Source organism: Thalassophryne amazonica, chromosome 23 (assembly GCF_902500255.1).
Source record: "Thalassophryne amazonica chromosome 23, fThaAma1.1, whole genome shotgun sequence".
Classification (NCBI taxonomy): domain Eukaryota; kingdom Metazoa; phylum Chordata; class Actinopteri; order Batrachoidiformes; family Batrachoididae; genus Thalassophryne; species Thalassophryne amazonica.
Genome location: NC_047125.1, coordinates 32,516,493 through 32,540,653, shown reverse-complemented (window position 1 = coordinate 32,540,653; position 24,161 = coordinate 32,516,493). Strand labels below are relative to the sequence as shown.

General features: G+C 39.5%; 1 protein-coding gene and 2 long non-coding RNA genes across 3 annotated transcripts in view; 2 read left to right on the top strand and 1 right to left on the bottom strand.

Annotated features, from left to right (window-relative positions):
- The first annotated feature begins 1,860 nt into the window (after window positions 1-1,860).
- On the top strand, window positions 1,861-10,847 carry LOC117504768. Its single transcript, XM_034164267.1, has 5 exons — window positions 1,861-1,914; window positions 8,780-8,813; window positions 8,903-9,208; window positions 10,200-10,448; window positions 10,660-10,847. The coding sequence occupies exons 1-5, from the start codon at window positions 1,861-1,863 to the stop codon at window positions 10,845-10,847; spliced, it is 831 nt and encodes a 276-aa protein (XP_034020158.1).
- A 6,110-nt stretch (window positions 10,848-16,957) lies between these two features.
- Window positions 16,958-24,161, bottom strand: part of LOC117504535 — a 20,590-nt gene continuing 13,386 nt past the window's right edge. The window contains exons 2-3 of the long non-coding RNA XR_004558816.1: window positions 21,010-21,014; window positions 16,958-17,091 (exon numbers count right to left, since the gene is read on the bottom strand). This is a non-coding gene — a long non-coding RNA (uncharacterized LOC117504535). The remainder of the gene's footprint in view (window positions 17,092-21,009; window positions 21,015-24,161) is intronic.
- Window positions 20,028-21,476, top strand: LOC117504531. The gene is made up of 4 exons (XR_004558812.1): window positions 20,028-20,218; window positions 21,039-21,089; window positions 21,186-21,259; window positions 21,360-21,476. It is a non-coding gene; the product is annotated as an uncharacterized LOC117504531 (long non-coding RNA).

Sequence of the window (24,161 nt, the reverse complement as noted above, 5' to 3'; positions counted from 1 at the left end):
TAGGGAATAACCCCTTGTGTCTGATGATCTGCGGACGTTCATGTTGGTTCGGTCGACACAAGGGGATTATTCCCATTCTAATCCAATTCCATCGTTTGCACATTTTATTTTTCTGTAGGTAATTTGGTCAGCGAGGCTTACCCTGAGGCAGCGTCCAACAGCGATCAGGGCATGGAGGAATCCATCAAATGTGAAACAGTAATTCTGTATCAGAATCCACATCAATACTTTCGTATGGTATCTTAAATTCACCCATTTCGGCGGCGGCTGCATTGGTACGTGACTTTCTCTTACTCTCAGCTAACAGTGCTAACAGCTAGCAGCGCGCTCAGCCAGTGTCCTGTCAAATTGTGCATCTTGACGCATAAATCCACAGTCCCTCGTCCCGACAATATTGCGCATTTGTGCACATGCGCAGTGGCGCGGAGGACAGGAATGACATTCGACAGCAGTCAGGGCGTGAAGTAATACATCCAAATGTGAAACGGTCCAATATTTTGCCACCGTTACCCCAATATTATACGGTCTGAAATATCAGATGATTAACCAATCACATTTGCGGAAAAAATGTAACTGGATTAGAATGTATTTTAACTGCTCCTTACTGAAAACATCAAGATATTGTCTCTCAATTACAGTTAATTTAAAGCCAAATATTTAATGGTAACCAAAGAAAAAACTGATTAAACATAAGATACTTTTTTTTTTAAGTAGTTAGTTTATGAGTCTCATAAAAATCCAGTGAACAGGTTTTCCTACATGACAGATGAGTACTCAGACAGGATGGTTTTAGGGGCCTCAAATATAACTTCTTCCTGCTGCTGTCTGAAGTGTGATTAGGCAAGGCAAGTTTATTTATAGAGCACAATTCATACACAAGGCAATTCAAAGTGCTTTACATTTACATAAATTTACAGATATAATCAATTCATAGTTTAAAAAACTACATTAAAAGGAAAGAGCACAGATAAAATACTTTCAATTGTCATATGCGCAGGTAAAATAAACTGTTTTCAGCCTGGATTTGAACATCATCAGAGTTGAGGCCTGTCTAAGCATTTCTGGAAGTTTGTTCCAGATTTTAGCTGCATAAAACTGAAACGCAGCCTCCCCGTGTTTAGTCCTGACTCTGGGAACCAGTAGGAGATCACTTCCTGAGGTTCTCGGAGCCCGAGATGGTTCATATGGTTCTAACAGGTCACAAATGTACTTTGGGGCCAGACCATGAAACAGAATTGTAAACAAGCAGAGCAGTTTTGAAATCTATTCTCTGAGCGACAGGAAGCCAGTGCAGAGACCTGAGCACTGGACCAATGTGGTTGTATTTCCTGGTTCTAGTCAGGACTCGAGCAGCAGCATTCTGAATGTACTGCAGCTGTCGTACAGCTTGTTTAGAGAGGCCAATGAGTAGGCCATTACAGTAATCTAATCTACTGGAGACAAATGCGTGAATTAATCACTAAGTCTGGTTTAGACACTATATTTCTGATCTTAGCAATGTTTTTCAGATGGTAAAAAGCTGTTGATGTTATTGATTTAACATGGCTGTTTAGGTTCAGGTCTGAGTCCATGATTATTCCTAGATTTCTGACCTGCTTTTTAGGTTTTAGAGACAGAGACTCAAGGTGACTGATAACACCTTCCCTTTCTTTCTGTGGACCAAAAACAATGATCTCAGTTTTGTCTGAGTTTAGCTGGAGAAAGCTGTTTTGCATCCACACACTTATCTGTTCAATGCAGCTAGAGTGAATCTACAGGCCAATGATCACCTGCCGTCAGTGACACACAGATCTGAGTGTCATCTGCATAATTGTGGTAGGACACGTTGTTGCATATTATATTAGCTGAACCAATGGAAGCATGTATAGACTGAACAGGAGGGGTCCCAAGATAGACCCCTGGGGAGCTCCACAGGTCACAGCCATTCTGTCTGAGACGTCATTACCAATTTCAGCAAAGTACATCCTGTCCTCCAGATAGGACTTAACCCCTTAAGCCCTAGAGCCTATTTCACCAAATCACTACCCATACATTATACGATACGATACGATACACTTTATTGTCCCTTCCGGGAAATTTGTCTTGGACTCCAAGAGCTGCACAAGTAAAAAGTAAAACTGCCATGTCATAATTACATGACTCATACGTATTACATAACTTAATACACACATCAATCATACATAATGCACATCCCTAATACACATATCCAAATTGCACATACCCCTATTACACAGCAGTCTCACATTAATAATTCATGCATATTGCACATATCCCTAAAAACACATACCCCTATTGCACAGCCATCTCCCACATATGGTTAAGGAAAATACTGACAGTGAATAAATAACACTAAAATAACAATGCCACCATGTCATGAACGCACAATCCTACTACCTATCCCAGGAACCATATTTAAGACTCTAATTGATGTGGGCACAAATGAGCTTTTAAAGCGATTCAATTTGCACTGAGGGACTCTGTATCGCCTACCAGACGGTAGGAGTTCATACTCAGGATAGAGGATGTGGGAAGGATCTGACAAAGCTCGCTGTGCTTGTTTGAAAACAGACCGTTCATACATGGACTGCAGGGAAGAGTTTCCTGTCCTCCCTACAACTTTCATAGCAGTCTTCTCCAGACAAGCAAGCCTAGATTTTAACTGGACAGAGAGATTTCCGTACCAAGATGACATCCCATATCGGATAATGCTTTCCAAAACAGCCTGATAAAACAAAAACAAGATGTTCTGATCAACCCCAAACACCCTGAGTCTGAGCAGAAAATATAATCTCTGCTGTAAACGAGAGTATAAGTTATTGACATGTGTTTCCCAGCTGAACTGGTTATCTAAGTAAATGCCTAGATACCTGTAAAAGCTGACCTGATTGATTTCTTCATCATGGGATTACCAGAGGGGTATGATCACCAATAGAACGAGGGTCAATTATCATCTCCTTAGTTTCTTTACATTTATAGTAAGAAAATTAGCATCACACCAGTGGACAAAGACTGCACCTCCTCAAAGTACAGTGATGGATCTGAGTCTTTATGAAGCAGACTGAGGATGGCAGTATCATCAGAAAACTTAAAAACATGATTTCCATGAAAGTGGCTAATGCAATCATTAGTATAGAGAGTAAAAAGGACAGGCAAACTGACACAACCCTGAGGTACACCAGTACTGATGTTTTTAGAATCAGAGATAGTGTTATTAACTCTGACATTTTGAATTCTGTTAAAAAAGAATAAAACCATTTTATAATTACAGGGTTTACTGACAGGTGAATTAATTTTTGAATCAGTAAATGAGGTTGTAACGTATTAAAAGCAGAACTAAAATCAATAAATAAAAGATGTGCGTAAGCCTTTGGGTCTTCAAGGTGTTTTAGTGACAGGTGGGTGATGCCATTGATGGCATCATCTGTACCCTGCCCTCTCCTATACGCAAACTGCAAGGGATCGAGATCTGAATTTATCTCCGACTTTAAAATAGACACCATATATTTTTCTAAACATTTCATAACAGAAGTTAAAGCTACCGGTCTAAAATCATTGTTAGTCGTTGGGCAGGGTTTTTTGTGGACTGGAACATTAATTGACTTTTTCCAGAGTAAAGGAACTGTGGGCTGATCTACAGACTGCTGGAAAACTGGGCACCAAGCTGGTGTGAGCTCCTCTGCAAAAGTCTTTAAAAGAAAATCTGAGATGCCATCTGAGCCAGCAGACTTATTTTTCTGAAACCTACTAAAAAGTAACTTAATTTTGCCTGGATCAACTACTAACCTGGGGCACAAATCAATAGGTGAAATGGAATTTAAAATGTTAGCACGATCCAAAGAAAAATCCTGAGTCTCAAATCTCAAATAAAAGTCATTGAGCTCATTTGCTTTTTCCTGATCATCTGTTACAAAGCTTTTCCTTTTTATTACCATATTAGCTGCCACTTTCATCGAATCCCAAAGTTTTTTAGAGTCCATTGAGGCAAAATTCTGCTCAATATTGTCCTTGTGCCTCTTCCTTGCATGCCTTAGCATCTGGTTCAGTTCTTTTTGCACAGTTTTTAACCCCATCCGGTCTTGATTCTTAAAAGCCATTTTTTTACCGTTAATACAGTCTTTAACTTCCTTGGTTATGTAAGGCTTGTTGTTTGGATACATAATAATATCCTTTCTGGTAACCACACAATCAGTACAAAACTGTATGTAGTCTGTTATAGTATCCGTGGCCTCATCAATGTCCAGAGTATGAAAAATGTCCCAATCTGTGCAGAGGAAAGATCCCTTTAAAGCCTGTATGTTATCACTTGACCAAACAGGCACTGTCCTGATCTGTGGCTTGCTACTCTTCAACACAGTCTTATAAGTTGGGATCAGATGTATTATGTTATGATCTGAATTAGACAGAGGAGGCTTTGCTCTAGCCCTGTAGGCGTTCTTAATATTGCCATAACATTTATCTAAAATCTTATCCCGAGTGGCACAATCAACATATTGATCAAATCCAGAGAGGGACAGTTCTAATGTACAACTATTAAAATCACCAAGTATAAAACAGGAGCACCAGGTGTACGTTGCAATTGAAGGTGAACAAAGTCTGCAATTTGAGCTGCAGCTCGGGTCGCGTTTCCACTTGGGGGAACATAAACAGCAAAAATTAAAATATTACCAAACTCCCTCAGAAGATAAAAGGGTCTCACGGAAAGGCACAGAAGTTACAGATCTTTGTTACACACCATCTCCCTGACGGTGTAATTCCTGCACCAGCCTTCATTGACGAACACACAGATGCCATTATGATTTATCTCTCAGCTTGTACAAGGTCGCAAATGCAAAAGTTTGGATCAGCTAAAAGACAGGTCCTAGGGGATGTTGTGGATGCAAAAAAAAAAAAAAAGGAAATATACTTGGTAGGAGTAAATGAGGGTTTTTTTCCCCCCCAAAAATGAATTCTGATTTATGTCTTATTGCTTGGTGTTTCAGCTGTGGTTAGTTGATATGTGATTGAAGTGGATACCTTTGTAGAGGAGACTCCACTTGACATTTTGATGTATAATAAGTGTATATTAGTGTCAGCATTGGTTAGTTATGAGTGTTCAAATGTTTCCAAAACAAGGCAGACCCAAATTTGGGGACACTAGGGTTTAAGAGGTGAAAACCAGCGTAGAGCAGTGCCTGAGATTCCCACCCAGTTTTCTAATCTCTGTAGTAAAATCACATGGTCCACTGTGTCAAAAGCAGCACTCAAGTCTAGCAAAACTAGGACTGAGGCTTTGCCTGCGTCGGTGTTCAGGCGGATATTATTTGTGACCATGATTAAAGCTGTCTCAGTGCTGTGATGGGGTCTGAAGCCTGACTGGAAAGTATCAAAGACACCATTATGAAGGGGAAAATCAGTAAGATGTTGGCAGACTACTTTTTCCAGGACTTTACCCAATAATAGCAAGTCTGAAATGGGTCGGTAGTTGTTTAAAATTGTACCATCTAGACTGCTCTTTTTTAGAAGAGGTTTGATAACGGCAGTTTTAGATCTTTTGGAAATGTTCCAATCTGAAGTGAAATATTTACTAAGTGAGTAAGTTGTGGTAACAAACTACTCAGCACAGATTTCAGAAATCTCGTGGGTAGCTCATCAAGAGAACCATGTACATGAACTCAGACTGGAGATGACATCTTCAATTACACTGTCAGTGACAGGTGTGAAATGTGTCAGCTCTGGGTGTTTAACTGGCTGCAGGGTGTTCATTTGTGTTGTGGGAATTACAGCATTTTTAATGCCTTGAACTCTGTCAATAAAAAATATTCCAAACTTATGATTTTATGATTTGGATGAACTTATGATTTCACTGCATGAATACAACTGGAGTTCTTAGTTTTAAGTGTTTCAGTATTCAGTCTGATTGTCTTGAGCGGGTGTCATTCAGGATAAACTACAGTGCCCTGAAAAAGTATTGGACCACTTGGTATTTTACATATTTTAATTTTTTATGCCATTTCAATACTCTAAAAACATAAAAAAAACTAACAGAAAAATAAAATAAAATAAAAATGTCTAAAATTATCTTCCTTTAGCCTAACTCAAACTGAAAGCATATCTCTACAACCTTATATAAATTATTTAAAAATATAACAGCCAAGATGATGGGTTAAATAAGTAATGGAACACTTTGGTATAATACCTGTAAAAAAAATCAGTTTTATTGACAGTTTTCTGAAGTGGTAGGCCTATAGAGGAGCATTTTCTTTCACCAAATCATTAAATCTAGGCTTGCATCTCAGCTGTACCTTCTAGCAAATTGTAGCTGAATTTTCACATCTTTTTAAGAAAATTCTCCTTTGTGCCACTTCATCATGAAGCTGTATAACTCGGGATACAAAATGCGGAACATGAACTGTGCACAATTTCTCCAATCACAGCCACCTGTAACTTCTTCTGGGTTGTCTGGGTGTTAGGGTCTAACCCGACGTGTTGTCAGTACGGACCAAGCATTAGCAAGGTCCATACTGACAACACATCAGTGAGGTACTACAAGTATTATAAATGTTCCATTACTTATGCAACCCATCATCTTGGCTTTTATATTTTCAATTAATTTATATCAAGTTGTATAGATTTGCTTTGAGTTTAAAGAAGACAATTTTAGATTTTTTTGTATTTTTTATATTTGAAATGGCATAAGCAAATTAAAATGTGTGAAATACCAAGTGTTCCAATACTTTTGAAGTACACCGTATAACCTGCAGTTATCAGGCAAGGCACAAACCAAACAGGACACAAATGCAAAACTCTCACAAGCAGACTGGTGTAAGAAAAAGGTTTAATTACCAAGCTGAGATTCGGTACACGGGAGGTCCAGCAGCAAAGCAAAGGTACAGGCAGACTTGAGGCTGATGCTTGGTCAAGAAAACAGGCTGAGGTCAAAATACACAGCGTGGTGGCAATCAAAGGCAGAAACAAAATCGTGGTCACGGACAAAGCGAGATCAAATATCGGCAGGCTGAATTCAGGGCAAAACAAGGCAAGGACATGAGAGTTGGAAAGTGAAAATATTCAACAATTGAGCAAGGGACTGTGAGACTGTGAGGGTTTATATGACTGGTGATGTAATTAGTGCAACAAGACACAGGTGTCACTGAAGGTTCTGGAAGGGGGCGTGACCAGGGAAGACAAAGATAAGTGCAAGAGAGTGAAGGCAGGAAGACACAGAGTGAAGTGATGAAAGAAACAAAGACACGTGAGCAAGTGCAAGAGCGTGAGTGATTGAAAATACAAAGCAGACAAAGTGTGAGATAAAGACACAATACCTGATGCAGTGAGACGGAGTGGGAACATACTTGGGCGGGTGTGAAGAAAACTTTGACTTGAAAGGATCAAAGGCCTTTTGTTTGCCTGATGATTTCACTGCATGAATACAACTGGAGTTCTTAGTTTTAAGTGTTTCAGTATTCAGTCTGATTGTCTTGAGCGGGTGTCATTCAGGATAAACTACAGTGCCCTGAAAAAGTATTGGACCACTTGGTATTTTACATATTTTAATTTTTTATGCCATTTCAAATACTCTAAAAAACATTAAAAAAAACTAACAGAAAAATAAAATAAAATAAAATGTCTAAAATTATCTTCCTTTAGCCTAACTCAAACTGAAAGCATATCTCTACAACCTTATATAAATTATTTAAAAATATAACAGCCAAGATGATGGGTTAAATAAGTAATGGAACACTTTGGTATAATACCTGTAAAAAAATCAGTTTTATTGACAGTTTTCTGAAGTGGTAGGCCTATAGAGGAGCATTTTCTTTCACCAAATCATTAAATCTACGCTTGCATCTCAGCTGTACCTTCTAGCAAATTGTAGCTGAATTTTCACATCTTTTTAAGAAAATTCTCCTTTGTGCCACTTCATCATGAAGCTGTATAACTCGGGATACAAAACGCAGAACATGAACTGTGCACAATTTCTCCAATCACAGCCACCTGTAACTTCTTCTGGGTTGTCTGGGTGTTAGGGTCTAACCCGACGTGTTGTCAGTACGGACCAAGCATTAGCAAGGTCCATACTGACAACACATCAGTGAGGTACTACAAGTATTATAAATGTTCCATTACTTATGCAACCCATCATCTTGGCTTTTATATTTTCAATTAATTTATATCAAGTTGTATAGATTTGCTTTGAGTTTAAAGAAGACAATTTTAGATTTTTTTGTATTTTTTATATTTGAAATGGCATAAACAAATTAAAATGTGTGAAATACCAAGTGTTCCAATACTTTTGAAGTACACCGTATAACCTGCAGTTATCAGGCAAGGCACAAACCAAACAGGACACAAATGCAAAACTCTCACAGCAGACTGGTGTAAGAAAAAGGTTTAATTACCAAGCTGGGATTCGGTACACGGGAGGTCCAGCAGCAAAGCAAAGGTACAGGCAGACTTGAGGCTGATGCTTGGTCAAGAAAACAGGCTGAGGTCAAAATACACAGCGTGGTGGCAATCAAAGGCAGAAACAAAATCGTGGTCACGGACAAAGCGAGATCAAATATCAGCAGGCTGAATTCAGGGCAAAACAAGGCAAGGACATGAGAGTTGAAAAGTGAAAATATTCAACAATTGAGCAAGGGACTGTGAGACTGTGAGGGTTTATATGACTGGTGATGTAATTAGTGCAACAAGACACAGGTGTCAGTGAAGGTTCTGGAAGGGGGCGTGACCAGGGAAGACAAAGATAAGTGCAAGAGAGTGAAGGCAGGAAGACACAGAGTGAAGTGATGAAACCGAGTGGAGTAAACTTGTCACACTGACAGTTTCTGACGGTAAGTCACAACGTTCCACACAACCCAACAAGCGCGTTAATCCAGTAACAAGGCAATGTCATTAAAGATCCATCTTCATCACTTTGCAGCAGACAAACCAAAGGCGGTCCTCACTGTGTCTCCATCATGGCTGAGTCCAGGAGCCCCAGTAACTCTCCACTGTGAGGTCAAAGATCCAGAAGCAGGATGGAGGTTTTACTGGTTTCAGGCTGTTCCCAAACTCCCAGAGAACGCCTACAGCTATGAGCTGCTGCGCGGCAGCAGCAGTGGAACCGAGCAGGATTCTTACATCGTCCACAGGCTGAAACACACAGTGGGATTCATGTGCAGAGCAGGAAGAGGAGACCCAGAGTTTCTCACCAATGACAGCCAACCAAAGTTTGTCTGGTCTGGAGGTGGGCACGTTTTCTGTGCTTTGTGTTACCAGCACAACTAAAACATTATTGGAAACATGACAAGTCTCTCCAAAAACAGGCAACTGTGGGAGTGGAGGTTTCACCGACTACGTTCCAGAGAATATCATGTTTTTGGCTTTTTACGACTTTTACGCCGGTGCACCTTGTATAGTGAAAAATCAATCTTTCTTTACTAATAATTATTATAAGTATTTTTACAGGGTTTTCCCTGGAATCAAAGCATTAAACAAAATGAACTCCAATAAACAAAAGAACAAATACCAATAATAATAAAAAATACACTACAACAATGTACGTACAAAAATCCCAAATTAGTGGTGATGACTCAAAAATAAAAAATAAGAATAGGGTACGGTTGGACGGGCAGCAGGCTTCATGGACGGCCTGTTACCACAGCAACCTGACTCCAGATAGATGGTTGACTCTGTTTTTATGCAGCTTTTACAGGCACATTTAAGAATCTAACCTGTTGAGTGTATGTTGGACCCATCAGTGATCTGATTCCCGGCCTGCACATTTTCCATTTCTATTGACATCAGTGAAGAGCAAAAACCAACTTTATTCTATTTACAATAATATTAACATCACTGGTGTGCAGAAAATAATGACTTTCTGTAACCCCTTAACACCTGAATTTATATAGCTCTATATAAAAAAATGTTTTGTGTGTTTTTGCCTTTAAGTAGATGGTAAATAATGTTGAGATTATTAATTTCACTTTTGCACAAAAACTAGATAGTAATATTGGGTATTCTGGTAATGACTTTGTTATAATGTTATAATAATAATGATGGTATGTTGCAAATTTGCGACAACGGGCATACAGGTCAATTTGATAAGTTGCATATTTGAGTCAGAGATTGTAGCATATATGCGACGATGGGCGTTAAGGGGGTAATGTTTGCCTCAACTGGTGCTGCCTGCTGAATCTTAATTTTCATTCTTTGTCATCATGTTTTTGTTGTTCCAGATTTTCCATCACCAGTATCACTGACAGTGGTTCCTAACAGAGTTCAGCATTTCACCTCTCAGTCACTTTCACTTCACTGTGAGGGAAACTCTGAGTGGACGGTGAAGAAGTTCACTCAAAGCCACCAGGCGTCACTCTGTGATTCCAGAAAAAGATCCAGGTGCGAGTTCACAACTACAGGTGAAGCGGTGTACTGGTGTGAGACAGCGGCAGGACAATTCAGCAACGCAATCAACATCACTGCACACCGTGAGTTAGAATCACCTCATGAACATCAATAATGAAAATGTTCTGCATCTTTTCCCACATTATCAAACACTTATTTCATCCTGTGCTTCAAGTATCTCCAGTCCAAAAATACATTCAACATATATCGACCATGTACAACATGAACAGTATTGTCTCCTGCCCTGAACATGATGGTGGAAACTGTGGAATCTTTGTTGTTGTGTTTTTACAGCTGACATCATCCTGCTGAGTCCCGCCCATCCTGTGACTGAGGGAGATTCTGTCACTCTGGGCTGTGAACTCACGACACAAACATTACTTTCTAACACTGACTTCTATCGAAACGACAGAATCATCAGGAACAACACGAATGGGACGATGACGTTTGCTGCCTATCCGCGCATATGCGGTAATAATTAGTGGTCGCTGATGAAATTTATTGCTAATTATTCGTCTTGCTCTGTGATTCAGCAGATGCATTTCTGCTGGAGGTTTAACAAGTCTCGCAGTCACCGTGCTTGCGAAGCGTCGTGTGTTCCCGAAAAAAAGCGAAAATTAAAAAGTGAAACAGTCTGGGAGTTATAACCACAAGATTAATGAGCAAAATGCAGATGAACAAGTGACGGACATCACCCTGCTGGGAGGAACTTTTTTCAGCGACTGTTTGGAGTTAGGCCGGACGGAGCTGAAGGGGCTCGTCCTGCCACAGAGTCACACCAGTCAGTCACAGAGAGAGGCACAGCAGCCGGTGTGATCGAGCAGAAACACACAAGTCTGAAATTCCTCACTTGTGGATATATACATACGCCCAGTTTGAGCAACGGAGCTTCTGCAAATTTGTCTGAGGTGAGTGGGTAACTTAAAAATGAAATGATGTTAGTGCACCACTGAAGTTTTGTCAGCTAACGTGGGCTTAACCTTTAGCTGCAGGATGTTGAATCAAACTGTCGAGCTGAGTGAACGTATTATACGAGGTCTGTTAGAAAAGTATCTGACCTTTTTATTTTTTGCTAAAACCTGATGGCAGCAAAAGCGCCTCCGTGTTGAAGTCTCACAGGACATGCTGGACTCCGAAAAATGATGCCCACCTCTTCCATCATTCGGAAGATTCAGACGGCTTTCGGTGGCTTTTCAGTTCAGAAATTGTGGAAGAGGTGGGCATATCACAGCATGTCCTGTGAGACTTCAACACGGAGGCGCTTTTGCTGTGCCATCAGCAGCTTCGTGCCGAAGCCATCGGTATGAATTTCACAGCCACTCTTTTCATGGCCAAATCTTCTGTCACAGTGGAATGTGCCGAAAAAGTGCTGATGTCCATCTCTTCCGCAATTTCTCGGATAGTCACACGACGGTCCCGCATCACCAGAGTGTTCACTTTGGTAATGACCTGGTCATTTCTGCATGTTGATGCCAACCGGAGCGTGGCTCGCTCACCACCGCTGTGCGGCTGTCTTTAAACCAATTGTACCGCTCCTTAATCTGTGTGATGCCCATAGGATCGTCACCGAAAGCCTTCTGAATCATCCAAATGGTTTCCACCTGGCTGTCGCCCAGTTTCTGGCAAAATGTGAGGCGGCACTGCTCCAGTTGTTCTGCCATTTTCCTTGAAATGAAAATCCAACGAGAGACAACACCCATCCTCACACAAAGGCTGCTTACAAGCAAATGACACAATCGACAGGCGTGAAAAAATTCACGCATGCGCACAAAGGTTCAAGGTTGGCTCATGCAAGCACACGTGATTCAAATCCATCAGGTTTTTGCAAAAATAAAAGGTCGGATACTTTTCTAACAGACCTCGTATTCATAAATTGTTCTATCAATTTTATTTTTACCAAATAAAGCTACACAGTTTTTTTATGGTTACTGCTCTGACTACAAGAAAAGTCTCTACTTATTTCTTCACCTGTTCCACATCAGGACTATTTCAACATTTGCTGTGCAGAGAACCTTGTAAATACAGATCCACTTCAAAAACTTCCAGTGATGGAGCTGAACACCAAAATCTGAAGTCCACAAATATGCTACAAATGAGGGGAAAAAATGAAGTCCAGTTTTACTATTCTTAGACTAAAACTATACTATTTTTTTTTTAATATAAAATAAATATAAGCTTATATTGATTTAACTGTATAGCAAAGCCTTTTAAATAATGTGAGCAAAGTGTCGTGCAGTGGCGCGAAGCTCACTCATGGTACACGGCGTCCTAAACAAGAAGTGCCAAAATTCAAATCCACAGTAAAACGGGAAATGTTCAAATGTCAAACACTTCCTGGATTGACAGATGAGATCCCATGGAATCTCACAGGAACTCAGTGGCAAGTTCACACTCAAACAGAAAGTGCCGAATTCTCAGTCACAGTAAGTGCCGAATTCTCAGTCACAGTATATACAATATCCATTGTTGAACACTTCCTGGCATGGGTGGAGCTAGAGCAGAGGCCGGGGTTTCACTGGACTCCCCTGAAAACTGACTGGACACAGATGATTGACATGTCACGGCACCACACGTCTGTTTGAATGAGCTGCATTTTCAAATCAGTGAGTCACACTGACTGCTAGGTTCCTCCTGTCCAGTAGTTTGTGCTGTGTACCACAAAAAGTTCTAATCCACCTTAGTAGAAGAAGAAAAATGTTTGCTCCAGATCTGAACTAGAGGTGGGCGATACCGGGAATTATGGTATTGATCCGATACCAAGTAAATACAGACCCAGTATTGCCAATATTGATACCGATACTGATACTTTTTCATATTTAAGCTTCATAGATCCAAAAGATCCAAAAGACCTAGGATAGAATTTCGACAAACATTATACGTGACAACAAAATACTTTATCACAATCAACATTTTTGTTTTTTAAAAAAAAAAAAAATCACTCAACACAACTTAAAATCTCCTGAGGTAAAGGGCTGACAAACCACAATACAAGGGTGCTCCGTGTTGTGTGACACAGTGCAGCGCTGCTCTTACAGAGAGAAGACTTTGATGAATCTGCGTGTGCAGCAGTCAGTGCGTGCAAGACAGGAAAAAAGCTTGAGTATCGATCTTTTTACAAGAGGATTGTTCAATATCAATACCAGCGTTGGTAACTGCTGTAATGTTTGATGCAAACTACAACCCCTGGCAAAAATTATGGAATCACTGGCCTCGGAGGATGTTTATTCAGTTGTTTAATTTTGTAGAAAAAAAGCAGATCACAGACATGACACAAAACTAAAGTCATTTCAAACGGCAACTTTCTGGCTTTAAGAAACACTATAAGAAATCAAGAAAAAAAGATTGTGGCAGTCAGTAACTGTTACTTTTTTAGACCAAGCAGAGGAAAAAAATATGGAATCACTCAATTCTGAGGAAAAAATTATGGAATCACCCTGTAAATTTTCATCCCCAAAACTAACACCTGCATCAAATCACATCTGCTCGTTGATATTGACCCTATCCCATGACATTGACCCTATGTGTCTTTTTGCAAGGAATGTTTTCACAGTTTTTGCTCTATGGCAAGATGCATTATCATCTTGAAAAATGATTTCATCATCCCCAAACATCCTTTCAATTGTCCAAAATATCAACGTAAACTTGTGCATTTATTGATGATGTAATGACAGCCATCTCCCCGGTGCCTTTACCTGACATGCAGCCCCATATCATCAATGACTGTGGAAATTTACATGTTCTCTTCAGGCAGTCATCTTTATAAATCCCATTGGAACAGCACCAAACAAAAGTTCCAGCATCATCACCTTGCCCAATGCAGATTTGAGATTCATCACTGAATATGACTTTCATCCAGTCATCCACAGTCCACGATTGCTTTTCCTTAGCCCACTGTAACCTTGTTTTTTTCTGTTTAGGTGTTAATGATGGCTTTCGTTTAGCTTTTCTGTATGTAAATCTCATTTCCTTTAGGAGGTTTCTTACAGTTCGGTGACAGACGTTGACTCCAGTTTCCTCCCATTCGTTCATTTGTTTTGTTGTGCATTTTTCGATTTTTGAGACATATTGCTTTAAGTTTTCTGTCTTGACGGTTTGATGTCTTCCTTGGTCTACCAGTATGTTTGCCTTTAACAACCTTCCCATGTTGTTTGTATTTGGTCCAGAGTTTAGACACAGCTGACTGTGAACAACCAACATCTTTTGCAACATTGTGTGATGATTTACCCTCTTTTAAGAGTTTGATAATCCTCTCCTTTGTTTCAATTGACATCTCTCGTGTTGGAGCCATGATTCATGTCAGTCCACTTGGTGCAACAGCTCTCCAAGGTGTGATCACTCCTTTTTAGATGCAGACTAACGAGCAGATCTGATTTGATGCAGGTGTTAGTTTTGGGGATGAAAATTTACAGGGTGATTCCATAATTTATTCCTCAGAATTGAGTGAGTCCATATTTTTTTCCCTCTGCTTGGTCCAAAAAAGTAACCGTTACTGACTGCCACAATCTTTTTTTCTTGATTTCTTAAAGTGTTTCTTAAAGCCAGAAAATTGCCATTTGAAATTACTTTAGTTTTGTGTCATGTCTGTGATCTGCTTTTTTTCTACAAAATTAAACAACTGAATGAACATCCTCTGAGGCCGGTGATTCCATAATTTTTGCCAGGGGTTGTATATTTAAGCTACATGCATAGTTTTGCATAATTACACTTTGAAAGGAAAAGCATTGTCTTTTTAAGCGTTCCTATGGTGGAACCATTTAAACCCAACGTGCTCCATTTAAGCCAACCTCATAGAGGTCTGTTAGAAAAGTATCCAACCTTTTTATTTTTTGCTGTAACAGTGGACTATCCACCCGGGGTAGTGTTAGTGTATAAATGTTATTGACAGACAATAGAGAATTTCCGCTACTACAAATTAAATACGTTTTCTGTTCAAAAGTGTTTAAAAGTAGCCTAGCAGTTCACTGTGTGACTTTAAAATACTGATCTACTTTATTCATAGATAGACAGACAGATATATAGATAGATAAAATAAAAATTTTAATATGTAAATATAAATTTTTTTTAAAAGACATGTTCACTGTTTTCTAATAAATATAATGTTATTTATTTTTAATTGAATTGCCTGAAACTAAATTAACTGATTCATTGTTCTGTGTTGTGTACTGCACTGTTTGTCATGTATGTCATTTGTTCAGATGATCTTGTTCCAAAAGGATAAAAAAAAAAAAACAAGTTTATTTTATCAATAAATGATCTTATGTGTTATGGTTTAGTTTCAGGGACTAAGACAAGTTAAGACCCCAAAACGGGACAGCAAAAACACAAGATGAGTTCCAAAATGTGACACATTTTATTTACAGCTGGGAAGTGCAAAACACAGGAGCAGGTGAATTGAAGGAGCCAACCAAAATACATTTCCATTTCTGGGTGAGGGGTTGACACAAGACAAAGGTCAAGGTGAAGTGAAAACTCAAAGACAAAAATACTCACTATCCATGGAGGAACAAGGGGAAAATCAGCAACCATAAATGGCAGAGCAAACACAAGGTATAAGAGCTTCAACATACAACAGACCAACAATGGAGGGAAAAACAACCGTGGCTAAATAGACAGACTAATCATACAACAGGTGTGATTGGCAGGTGTGAGAAATCACAGAGGATCACAAAACACACCATAATTAAGAGACCAGAATACTGGGGAGAGTGACTGGACCAGGAGTGAAACCTGTTAGACGATGGGGGACCAATAAGGGCAAGGGTACACATGCAGCAGACCCAAGGAGAATGGCCCACAGTGACAAGCAGGAAGGCGCACACCACACAATCACAAGACTCCATTCCACATGTACTTATCCAAGACACGACAGAGCACAGACATCCAGCACATGCGCACACACACAATCACAGACATGACAGCTGATGCAGACAACAAGCAGAAGAGAATAAGAGAGAAAGAGAAGCATGCACATTCATGAACCCAAGACAAGAAAAGGACATGGGGACACATGAACACCATTCCCCAAAACCCTCCTGACCAGGACAGGAACCTAACATTATGGGATTATTTGGAACACACGAGTTAAATGGTACCATTTAAACCCATTCCAGACTTTTGACAGTTTCCCTAAAATTTCTTAATTACGTCTTCTGAATTGTACGTCAACTAATTACTAAATATTCAAATGAGAGGTAAATCTTGCCCTTTAACAAATTATGTCACTTACAAATGATGTCAATATACTGGAAAAATAGTGAAACTTAGATTTTGGTGGGCTTAACCCGAGAACACTATTGCTGGGTGATTTTCACCTGAGCAAACGTAATTATGTGATTTTCATTATGTTACGGTTTTCTGGGTGTCATGGGTCTCTGGGTAGCTTCAGCATCGTCTTTGACATCTTTGATGGCATGGGTGTTTTGCGAGTCCAAAACCCACTTTTTCCTATAGGCACATGTTTGGGTGATTTGCACCCAGCAATAGTGATAGAGGGTAAAGTAGGTTTTGGATGGATTCCACCCGGGGATAGTGTTAGTGTATAAAAGTTATTGAGTTTTACAACAAAACAAGGCGAGGTATCGATACTTTTGATCAGATGTGTGCTCACTATGGCTGTGGAAGAAAGACCAGGAGATGGCCCCTGTGCGTGTTCTATGGCATAACAAACGTTAGTGTGATAAACTCATGGATCATACACAAGGAGAATGCGATGAAGAGAGGTGACAACTACCCGCAGAGGAGGCCTTATATGCAGGCTTTGGCACTGGCACTCATCAAACCATGGGCAGACCAGAGGCTCCTCTCTTCAAATCTGTCATGTCAACTCAGAATCCTGATCTGTACCGTGCTCGACATCCCTTCCCCTGGCAATCTTGGAAATGAGGCAGGACCAGAGGCAGCAGAAAGCAGTAGTCCCTTAGTGAAGTATGCTGACTGCTCCTCAGGGTTGGACAGGAAGACACGACACAGGTGCCACATCTGCCGTCGAACAATGTGTCCACACCATGACTATCCTGCATGTACTGACTGCATGTAAGAAATAAGGTAAGTACGTAAAAGTGATCCTGGAATTTGCAAGTTATCTTTAATTAGTGCAGTGGTTATGAATAACTATCACAAAGTGGTGATTTCCAAGGGAATTCATATAATGATAAAAATATTTTAGCCAGCTCAGCTGGTCATTTTTACCCATTCAAAATATGCCATATTTTGTTTCTCTCTCCTACAGCTGTTTGTGTGCCAAGGAGATTGTGTCTTCACCAGGGAAGTCTCAAAAGGAATGGGTGGATCAAAAAACAAGTTTCCAGCTTCATTATTATTATTATCTCTTTTTTTTTTTTTTTTTTTGGTGTTGGGGTGGAGGTGTTCTCAAATTTCTAATTTCGCTGTAATTTTGGAGCATTTTTATAAGGTCCCCTCATTGTACCTTTTTGTCATTTTGTTAGACATGGCACAGTTTAAAATAAAAGAACACTACTCTTATTTGTCATCTACCATCATATTTTCATATATTTTAATGACAAGTACTTTATACTGGGTATATTATATCGGGTAAAAATCACCGGGCGTTAGTGATGGTGTTACTAATTTGAGCGAGTGTTCTAGGGTTAATGGGTAAACTTACCCTAATGGAAATACAGTGAGGAAAATAAGTATTTGAACACCCTGCGATTTTGCAAGTTCTCCCACTTACAAATCATGGAGGGGTCTGAAATTTTCATCTTAGGTGCATGTCCACTGTGAGAAACATAATCTAAAAACAAACAAACAAAAAAATCTGGACATCACAATGTACGATTTTTTAATAATTGATTTGTATGTTACTGCTGCAAATAAGTATTTGAACACCTGTGAAAATCAATGTTAATATTTGGTACAGTAGCCTTTGTTTGCAATTACAGAGGTCAAACATTTCCTGTAGTTTTTCACCAGGTCTGCACACACTGCAGCAGGGATTTTGGTCCACTCCTCCATACAGATCTTCTCCAAATCTTTCACGTTTGGAGTTTCAGCTCCCTCCAAAGATTTTCTATTGAGTTCAGGTCTGGAGACTGGCCAGGCCACTCCAGGACCTTGAAATGCTTCTTACGGAGCCCCTCCTTAGTTGCCCTGGCTGTGTGTTTGGGGTCATTGTCATGCTGGAAGACCCAGCCATGACCCATCTTCAATGCTCTTACTGAGGGAAGGAGGTTGTTTGCCAAAATCTCGCAATACATGACCCCATCCATCCTCCCTTCAATATGGTGCAGTCGTCCTGTCCCCTTTGCAGAAGACCACCCCCAGATTATGATGTTTCCACCCTCATGCTTCACGGTTGGGATGGTTTTCTTGGGGTTGTTCTCATCCTCTAAACATGGTAAGTGGAGTTGATTCCAAAAAGCTCTATTCTGGTCTCATCTGACCACATGACCTTCTCCCATGCCTCCTCTGGATCATCCAAATGGTCACTGGTGAACTTCAAACGGGCCTGGACATGTGCTGTCTTGAGCAGGGGGACCTTGCTGCCCTGCAGGATTTTAAAGCATGACAGCATCATGTGTTACTAATGTAATCTTTGTGACTGTGGTCCCAGCTCTCTTCAGGTCATTGACCAAGTCCTCCTGTGTAGTTCTGAGCTTTCTCAGAATCATCCTTACCCCACAAAGTGAGATCTTACATGGAATCCCAGACCGAGGGAGATTGACAGTCATCTTGTGTTTCTTCCACTTTCTAATAAATCATCATAACAGTTGTTGTCTTCTACCAAGCTGCTTGCCCGTTGTCCTGTAGTCCATCCCAGCCTTGTGCAGGTCTACAGTTTTGTCCCTGGTGTCCTTAGACAGCTCTTTGGGCTTGGCTATGGTGGACAGGTTGGAGTGTGATTGAGTGTGTGAACAGGTGTCTTTTATACAGGTAACAAGTTCAAACAGGTGCAATTAATACAGATAAAGAGTGCAGAATAAGAGGGTTTCTTAAAGAAAAATTAGGTCTGTGAGAGCCAGAATTCTTGCTGGTTGGTAGGTGTTCAAATACTTATTTGCAGCAGTAACATACAAAAAAAAAAAAAAAAAAAAAAAATCATACATTGTGATTTACGGATTTTTTTTTATTTTTTAGATTATGTCTCTCACAGTGGACATGCACCTAAGATGAAAACTTCAGACCCCTCCATGATTTGTAAGTGTGAGGACTTGCAAAATCGCAGGGTGTTCAAATACTTATTTTCCTCACTGTACATTCCGATGAGGCAGGATGTTTTGTCCGATGTGAGCAAAAATTATACTGTGTTACGGTTAAAGCGGCTATACCGCGCAGGCCTAGTAACCACTAATTATTTACGCATGTGCGCGGACAGACTTACAATCATGAATACTTTGTGATGCTAACTGGGACATTAAATAACATGCGACATGTCCTTTAAAAAAGGGAAAGAAAAAAAACACTGAAAAGCCCCACTACGCTGGTTAAATCACAATGTAGGGGTCCACATCACAGTGTAGGGGATCCAAAGCACAGCACAGGGGCCCCTGTGCTCAATGGCACTGGCAAAAATCCTGAAAAAGTAAAATCACTTGTGAATAGTAAGCACCTGTATATGCAAAATTTGCTACAGAACTGGTAACTCTGGTCTTTTTCTCCACAGAATCATGTTGGGACAGGTTGGTACCAAATTCTCATTTTGAACATAAGTGCAGCTCATTCCCAAGAGGGGTGACGCACCCAGTCATCTTCAAAGTGCATGTCTCCTGAATTATATTTTGTTTTAGTTTTGGTGTATTTGCTGCACAGGTTCAGGAACATCAATCTGGGTTCTGCTGCAGACCAAAGGGTCAGACAGAAATTGACCTCCACGTGTACTCTTCTCTTCAACATGGTTGGTTGATATTTCTAAAAAACTACAGGAGTTTCATGGTTGAGTGGGACAGTTGAAAACACCATTAAAATGTCAAAACTACTATCGGGGTCCAGAAATAGTGGGAATGTGACATAATATTGGAATTTTGCCTCTGTACACCACAAAATTTAAGTCCAAGTCATTTTCAGAGACTTGGAAATATTTACGTGTCCATCCCCCGACTTGTCTAAAGAAAACTGACTGTAAAAGTGATGATTTATATGAACAATAATCCTTGCAGTGCATCCAATGACTTAGGGCCTCTAAAAATGGAGGCCCCACATGTAAACAATGTGCTAACTGTAGCCTTAAACTAAATTAAATTCATAATTTAATGTGGATGTACTTTCATGAACCATCCAGCAGGTCCCAGTGTTCAGCAAGTCTCAATTTTTGTCAAAATTCTGGAAAAATGGTTTGAAACAGGTTTTACTACAATCCATCAAGCATCCACTAACCATCCAGCAGGTGGCAGACATGTCTATGGGATTTTACATAAGCAAAAGAATGTTGCTTTTGGAATTGATTCACCACAAACGAGTCAGTTCATCATTTATATATATATATATATATATATATATATATATATATATATATATATATATATATATATATATATATATATATATATATATATACACACACACACACAAATGTACAGCCCATTATTCTATAGGTATCTGTAGTTAATCAAGATTAAAAATGCATAATATTAAGCGGCACGGATAAACTAAATATTTTCATCAGATTGTGACATTTGAAACCAAAACACAAACTGTTTTTCCCTACTAACCTGTAGGTGATGTTTGTGTCTATGAAACCATGAGAGGCTCTGAAGATGTTCGGAATGGTATATTTAAAAACCAAACCAAACAAAAAAACCTTAATGTGAATTGTTTGAAAATGAGATGATACCTGAGTGAATAAACTTCATTCTGCTCACCAGGGGGACCTGGAAGTCCGTACCAGAACATTCAATTGCACTGACCCCAAATCAGGTTCAAACTCTTGACAGAAGCAGTGAGTACACAAACAATAAATAAACTCAAATATGTAACTAGATAATTTTGTGATTTATTGTATATAAAGACATTGTTTTTAAAATATTTTCATATGACAGAAAAACACGAGGATCCATCAGCGAGCTCCGACTGCTACAGTATCAGTCAAGAACCAGCCACAAACACTGTGTGATCCATCAGAGACACTCAACGACCGGATGGAAACCAATAAAAAGTTGCTCATCATTAAAATATGACGATTCAGATGGATTCGTATACTGTTAATGTATTTGTTGAAATAAAGTTTTGAAAAAAAAGTGAGAGACAAAAAAGTTAGTAAAAACACCATAATAATAATTAGAACCATAAATAAACTTGATTTGTGGATTGTTTATTTATTTTGCCATTAAAATTGTCTATCACTTCTTAAAATAATATAATACCCCGTCACACATAGCCGGAATCACGCAGAATGGCGCCAGAGTTATGAATTGGCACACATCTAAAAGTGTCAGATTTCAGTTCCGCCATCTGTGGAAGTCCACACAGTTGGTCAAAATCGGCCAGCGGCCCCAAGTATAAAGCACATATTCATAATTCTCTTTGTGGTCGAGATAGGACACCTATCCAACAGCAATCCATGTGTAATCTGACGACCATCTGACTGCAATTTACATGTTCTGACAGCATCAAAACAGCATTTGAAATGATCTGATTGCAGTTCACTGAGCTCTGAGATCGATCGGTCACAGCGAAGCCTGCCTACATGCTGTGCCACGTTTGTCCACCTCCACTGTACCATGGCCAGGGAGGGCAAAGGAAATGTTGGTTATGCAATAACATGTCTGTGGCACTGTGTGCATGTCAGAGGCTGGGGGCGCAACACAGCTGAATGGGATGTCACTGCTGTAATGCACATGTTATTACATGTTCACCTCCTAAGTCTGTAGCAGGTATGATGTGGAAATAGTTGCCCAGCACATGATGACAAATAAACATGTAACTCACCTTTGGTACTTCGCACTCCACAGCACAGAGCAGACACCTGGTTAAGTCCCTTTCACCCGGCTGCACTGTGTGCTGCAACGTCGATCAGCTGACAAAAGCATAATCCACCTCTTTTATAAATAAATCCCATGTGAAGGGCTGTCCCACAACAATAATCCACATAACAATGAATCAGCTAATTTAGTTCCATTTCAGGAACTTCAAGCAATTCAATTAAAAATAAACCGCAATATATTTATTAGATAACAGTGAGCATGTCTTTAATTTTTTTTTTTACATTTTAAAATTAAAAATGTACATTTACATTTAATTTATCTATATATCTCTCTGTCTGTCTATTTATCAGTCTGTCCGTCTCTCTCTATATATATCTACTGTATCTATATAGTAAAGTAGATCAGTAATTTGAAGTCACACAGTGAACTATTACTCTTAAATACTTTTAAACAGAAAAACGTATTTAACTTGTACTACAGGAAATTCTCTATTGAAATACATGAGGTGGTCTTAAATGGAGCACATTGGGCTTAAATCGTTCTGCCGTGAGGAATGCTCAAAAAAGCCCACGCTTTCCTTTCAAAATGTAAGATATGCTCACAAAACTATGCATGGAGCCTAAATATAGTTTGCATCAAACATTACAGCAGTTACTACTGTGCACACTTTCAGAAATATAACATTTTTATCATTGAATATTAGCATGTACTCGCTGTAGTTTGCTTGCATTTTGATGGGATGCACCATTTAAGCCCAGCTGTAAAAAAAAAAAAAAAGTTAATTTATGAAATTAATCAGCTCCACAGAACAATTTATGATGCATTTATCTAAACATCAATGTTAAATGAATAACAAAATGCTTAATATTTGTAGCTGACAACTTTAGTTCTTGTGGCAGAGGAACATTAACAGGGCTAGGTGTGTTAGCATGAGATCACCTATGTTTGCTAGCTCATGAGCTCAGCTTTCCATTTGAAGGGAAATTGTATAATTTGGTAAAATACTATTTATCTAATATGTATATGTTGCAGACATGACGAGCGAAGCTCTTCAGCATCTCACCATGTCATTTAGGTCCTTCAGACTTTTTTGAGTAAATGCTTCAGTGGAGCATGATCATGGCCTTTTTAAGCATTTTTCTTTTTTTGTCTACAATATGGCCAAATTATCATATGGCAATATTGTCATATCAATATGATATGACTATGATTTTACACAAAGTGCATCAACAGTGAAAATGAAACATTCTTAAGTACTGGAACACTTGGTATTTCACACATTATGTTAGAAAGATAAAAAGAAAACAAGCTTATAAAATCAGACCTTCACTGTGCCTTGTAATAGAATCACTACGATACCTGGTCCAAGATGGCGGCTGCATTTCTTGCGCCTCAGCAACCAATGCGGCGTCTACTCCTCTTTATCATGTCTACGAGGTCTGTCCGTAAAGTATAGGTCCTTTTTATTTTTTCAAAAACTATATGGATTTCATTCATATGTTTTTACGTCAGACATGCTTGAACCCTCGTGCGCATGCGTGAGTTTTTCAATGCCTGTCGGTGACGTCATTCGCCTGTGAGCACTCCTTGTGGGAGGAGTCATCCAGCCCCTCGTCGGAATTCCTTTGTCTGAGAAGTTGCTGAGAGACTGGCGCTTTGTTTGATCAAAATTTTTTCTAAACCTGTGAGACACATCGAAGTGGACATGGTTCGAAAAATTAAGCTGGTCTTCAGTGAAAATTTTAACAGCTGATGAGCGATTTTGAGGTGATTCTGTCGCTTTAAGGACTTTTCACGGTGCGAGACGTCGCGCAGCGCTCTCAGCCGCCGTCGTCAGCCTGTTTCAAGCTTAAAACCTCCACATTTCAGGCTCTATTGATCCAGGACGTCGTGAGAGAACAGAGAAGTTTCAGAAGA

What these genes read in the sequence shown, in the direction of transcription:
- LOC117504768 (XM_034164267.1), top strand. Translation starts at nt 1,861, where the DNA reads ATGTATAGACTGAACAGGAGGGGTCCCAAGATAGACCCCTGGGGAGCT. An exon ending in CACACTGACAGTTTCTGACG is followed by an intron (nt 8,814 to 8,902) that starts GTAAGTCACAAC and finishes ATCACTTTGCAG; the next exon opens with CAGACAAACCAAAGGCGGTC. An exon ending in AAAGTTTGTCTGGTCTGGAG is followed by an intron (nt 9,209 to 10,199) that starts GTGGGCACGTTT and finishes TTGTTGTTCCAG; the next exon opens with ATTTTCCATCACCAGTATCA.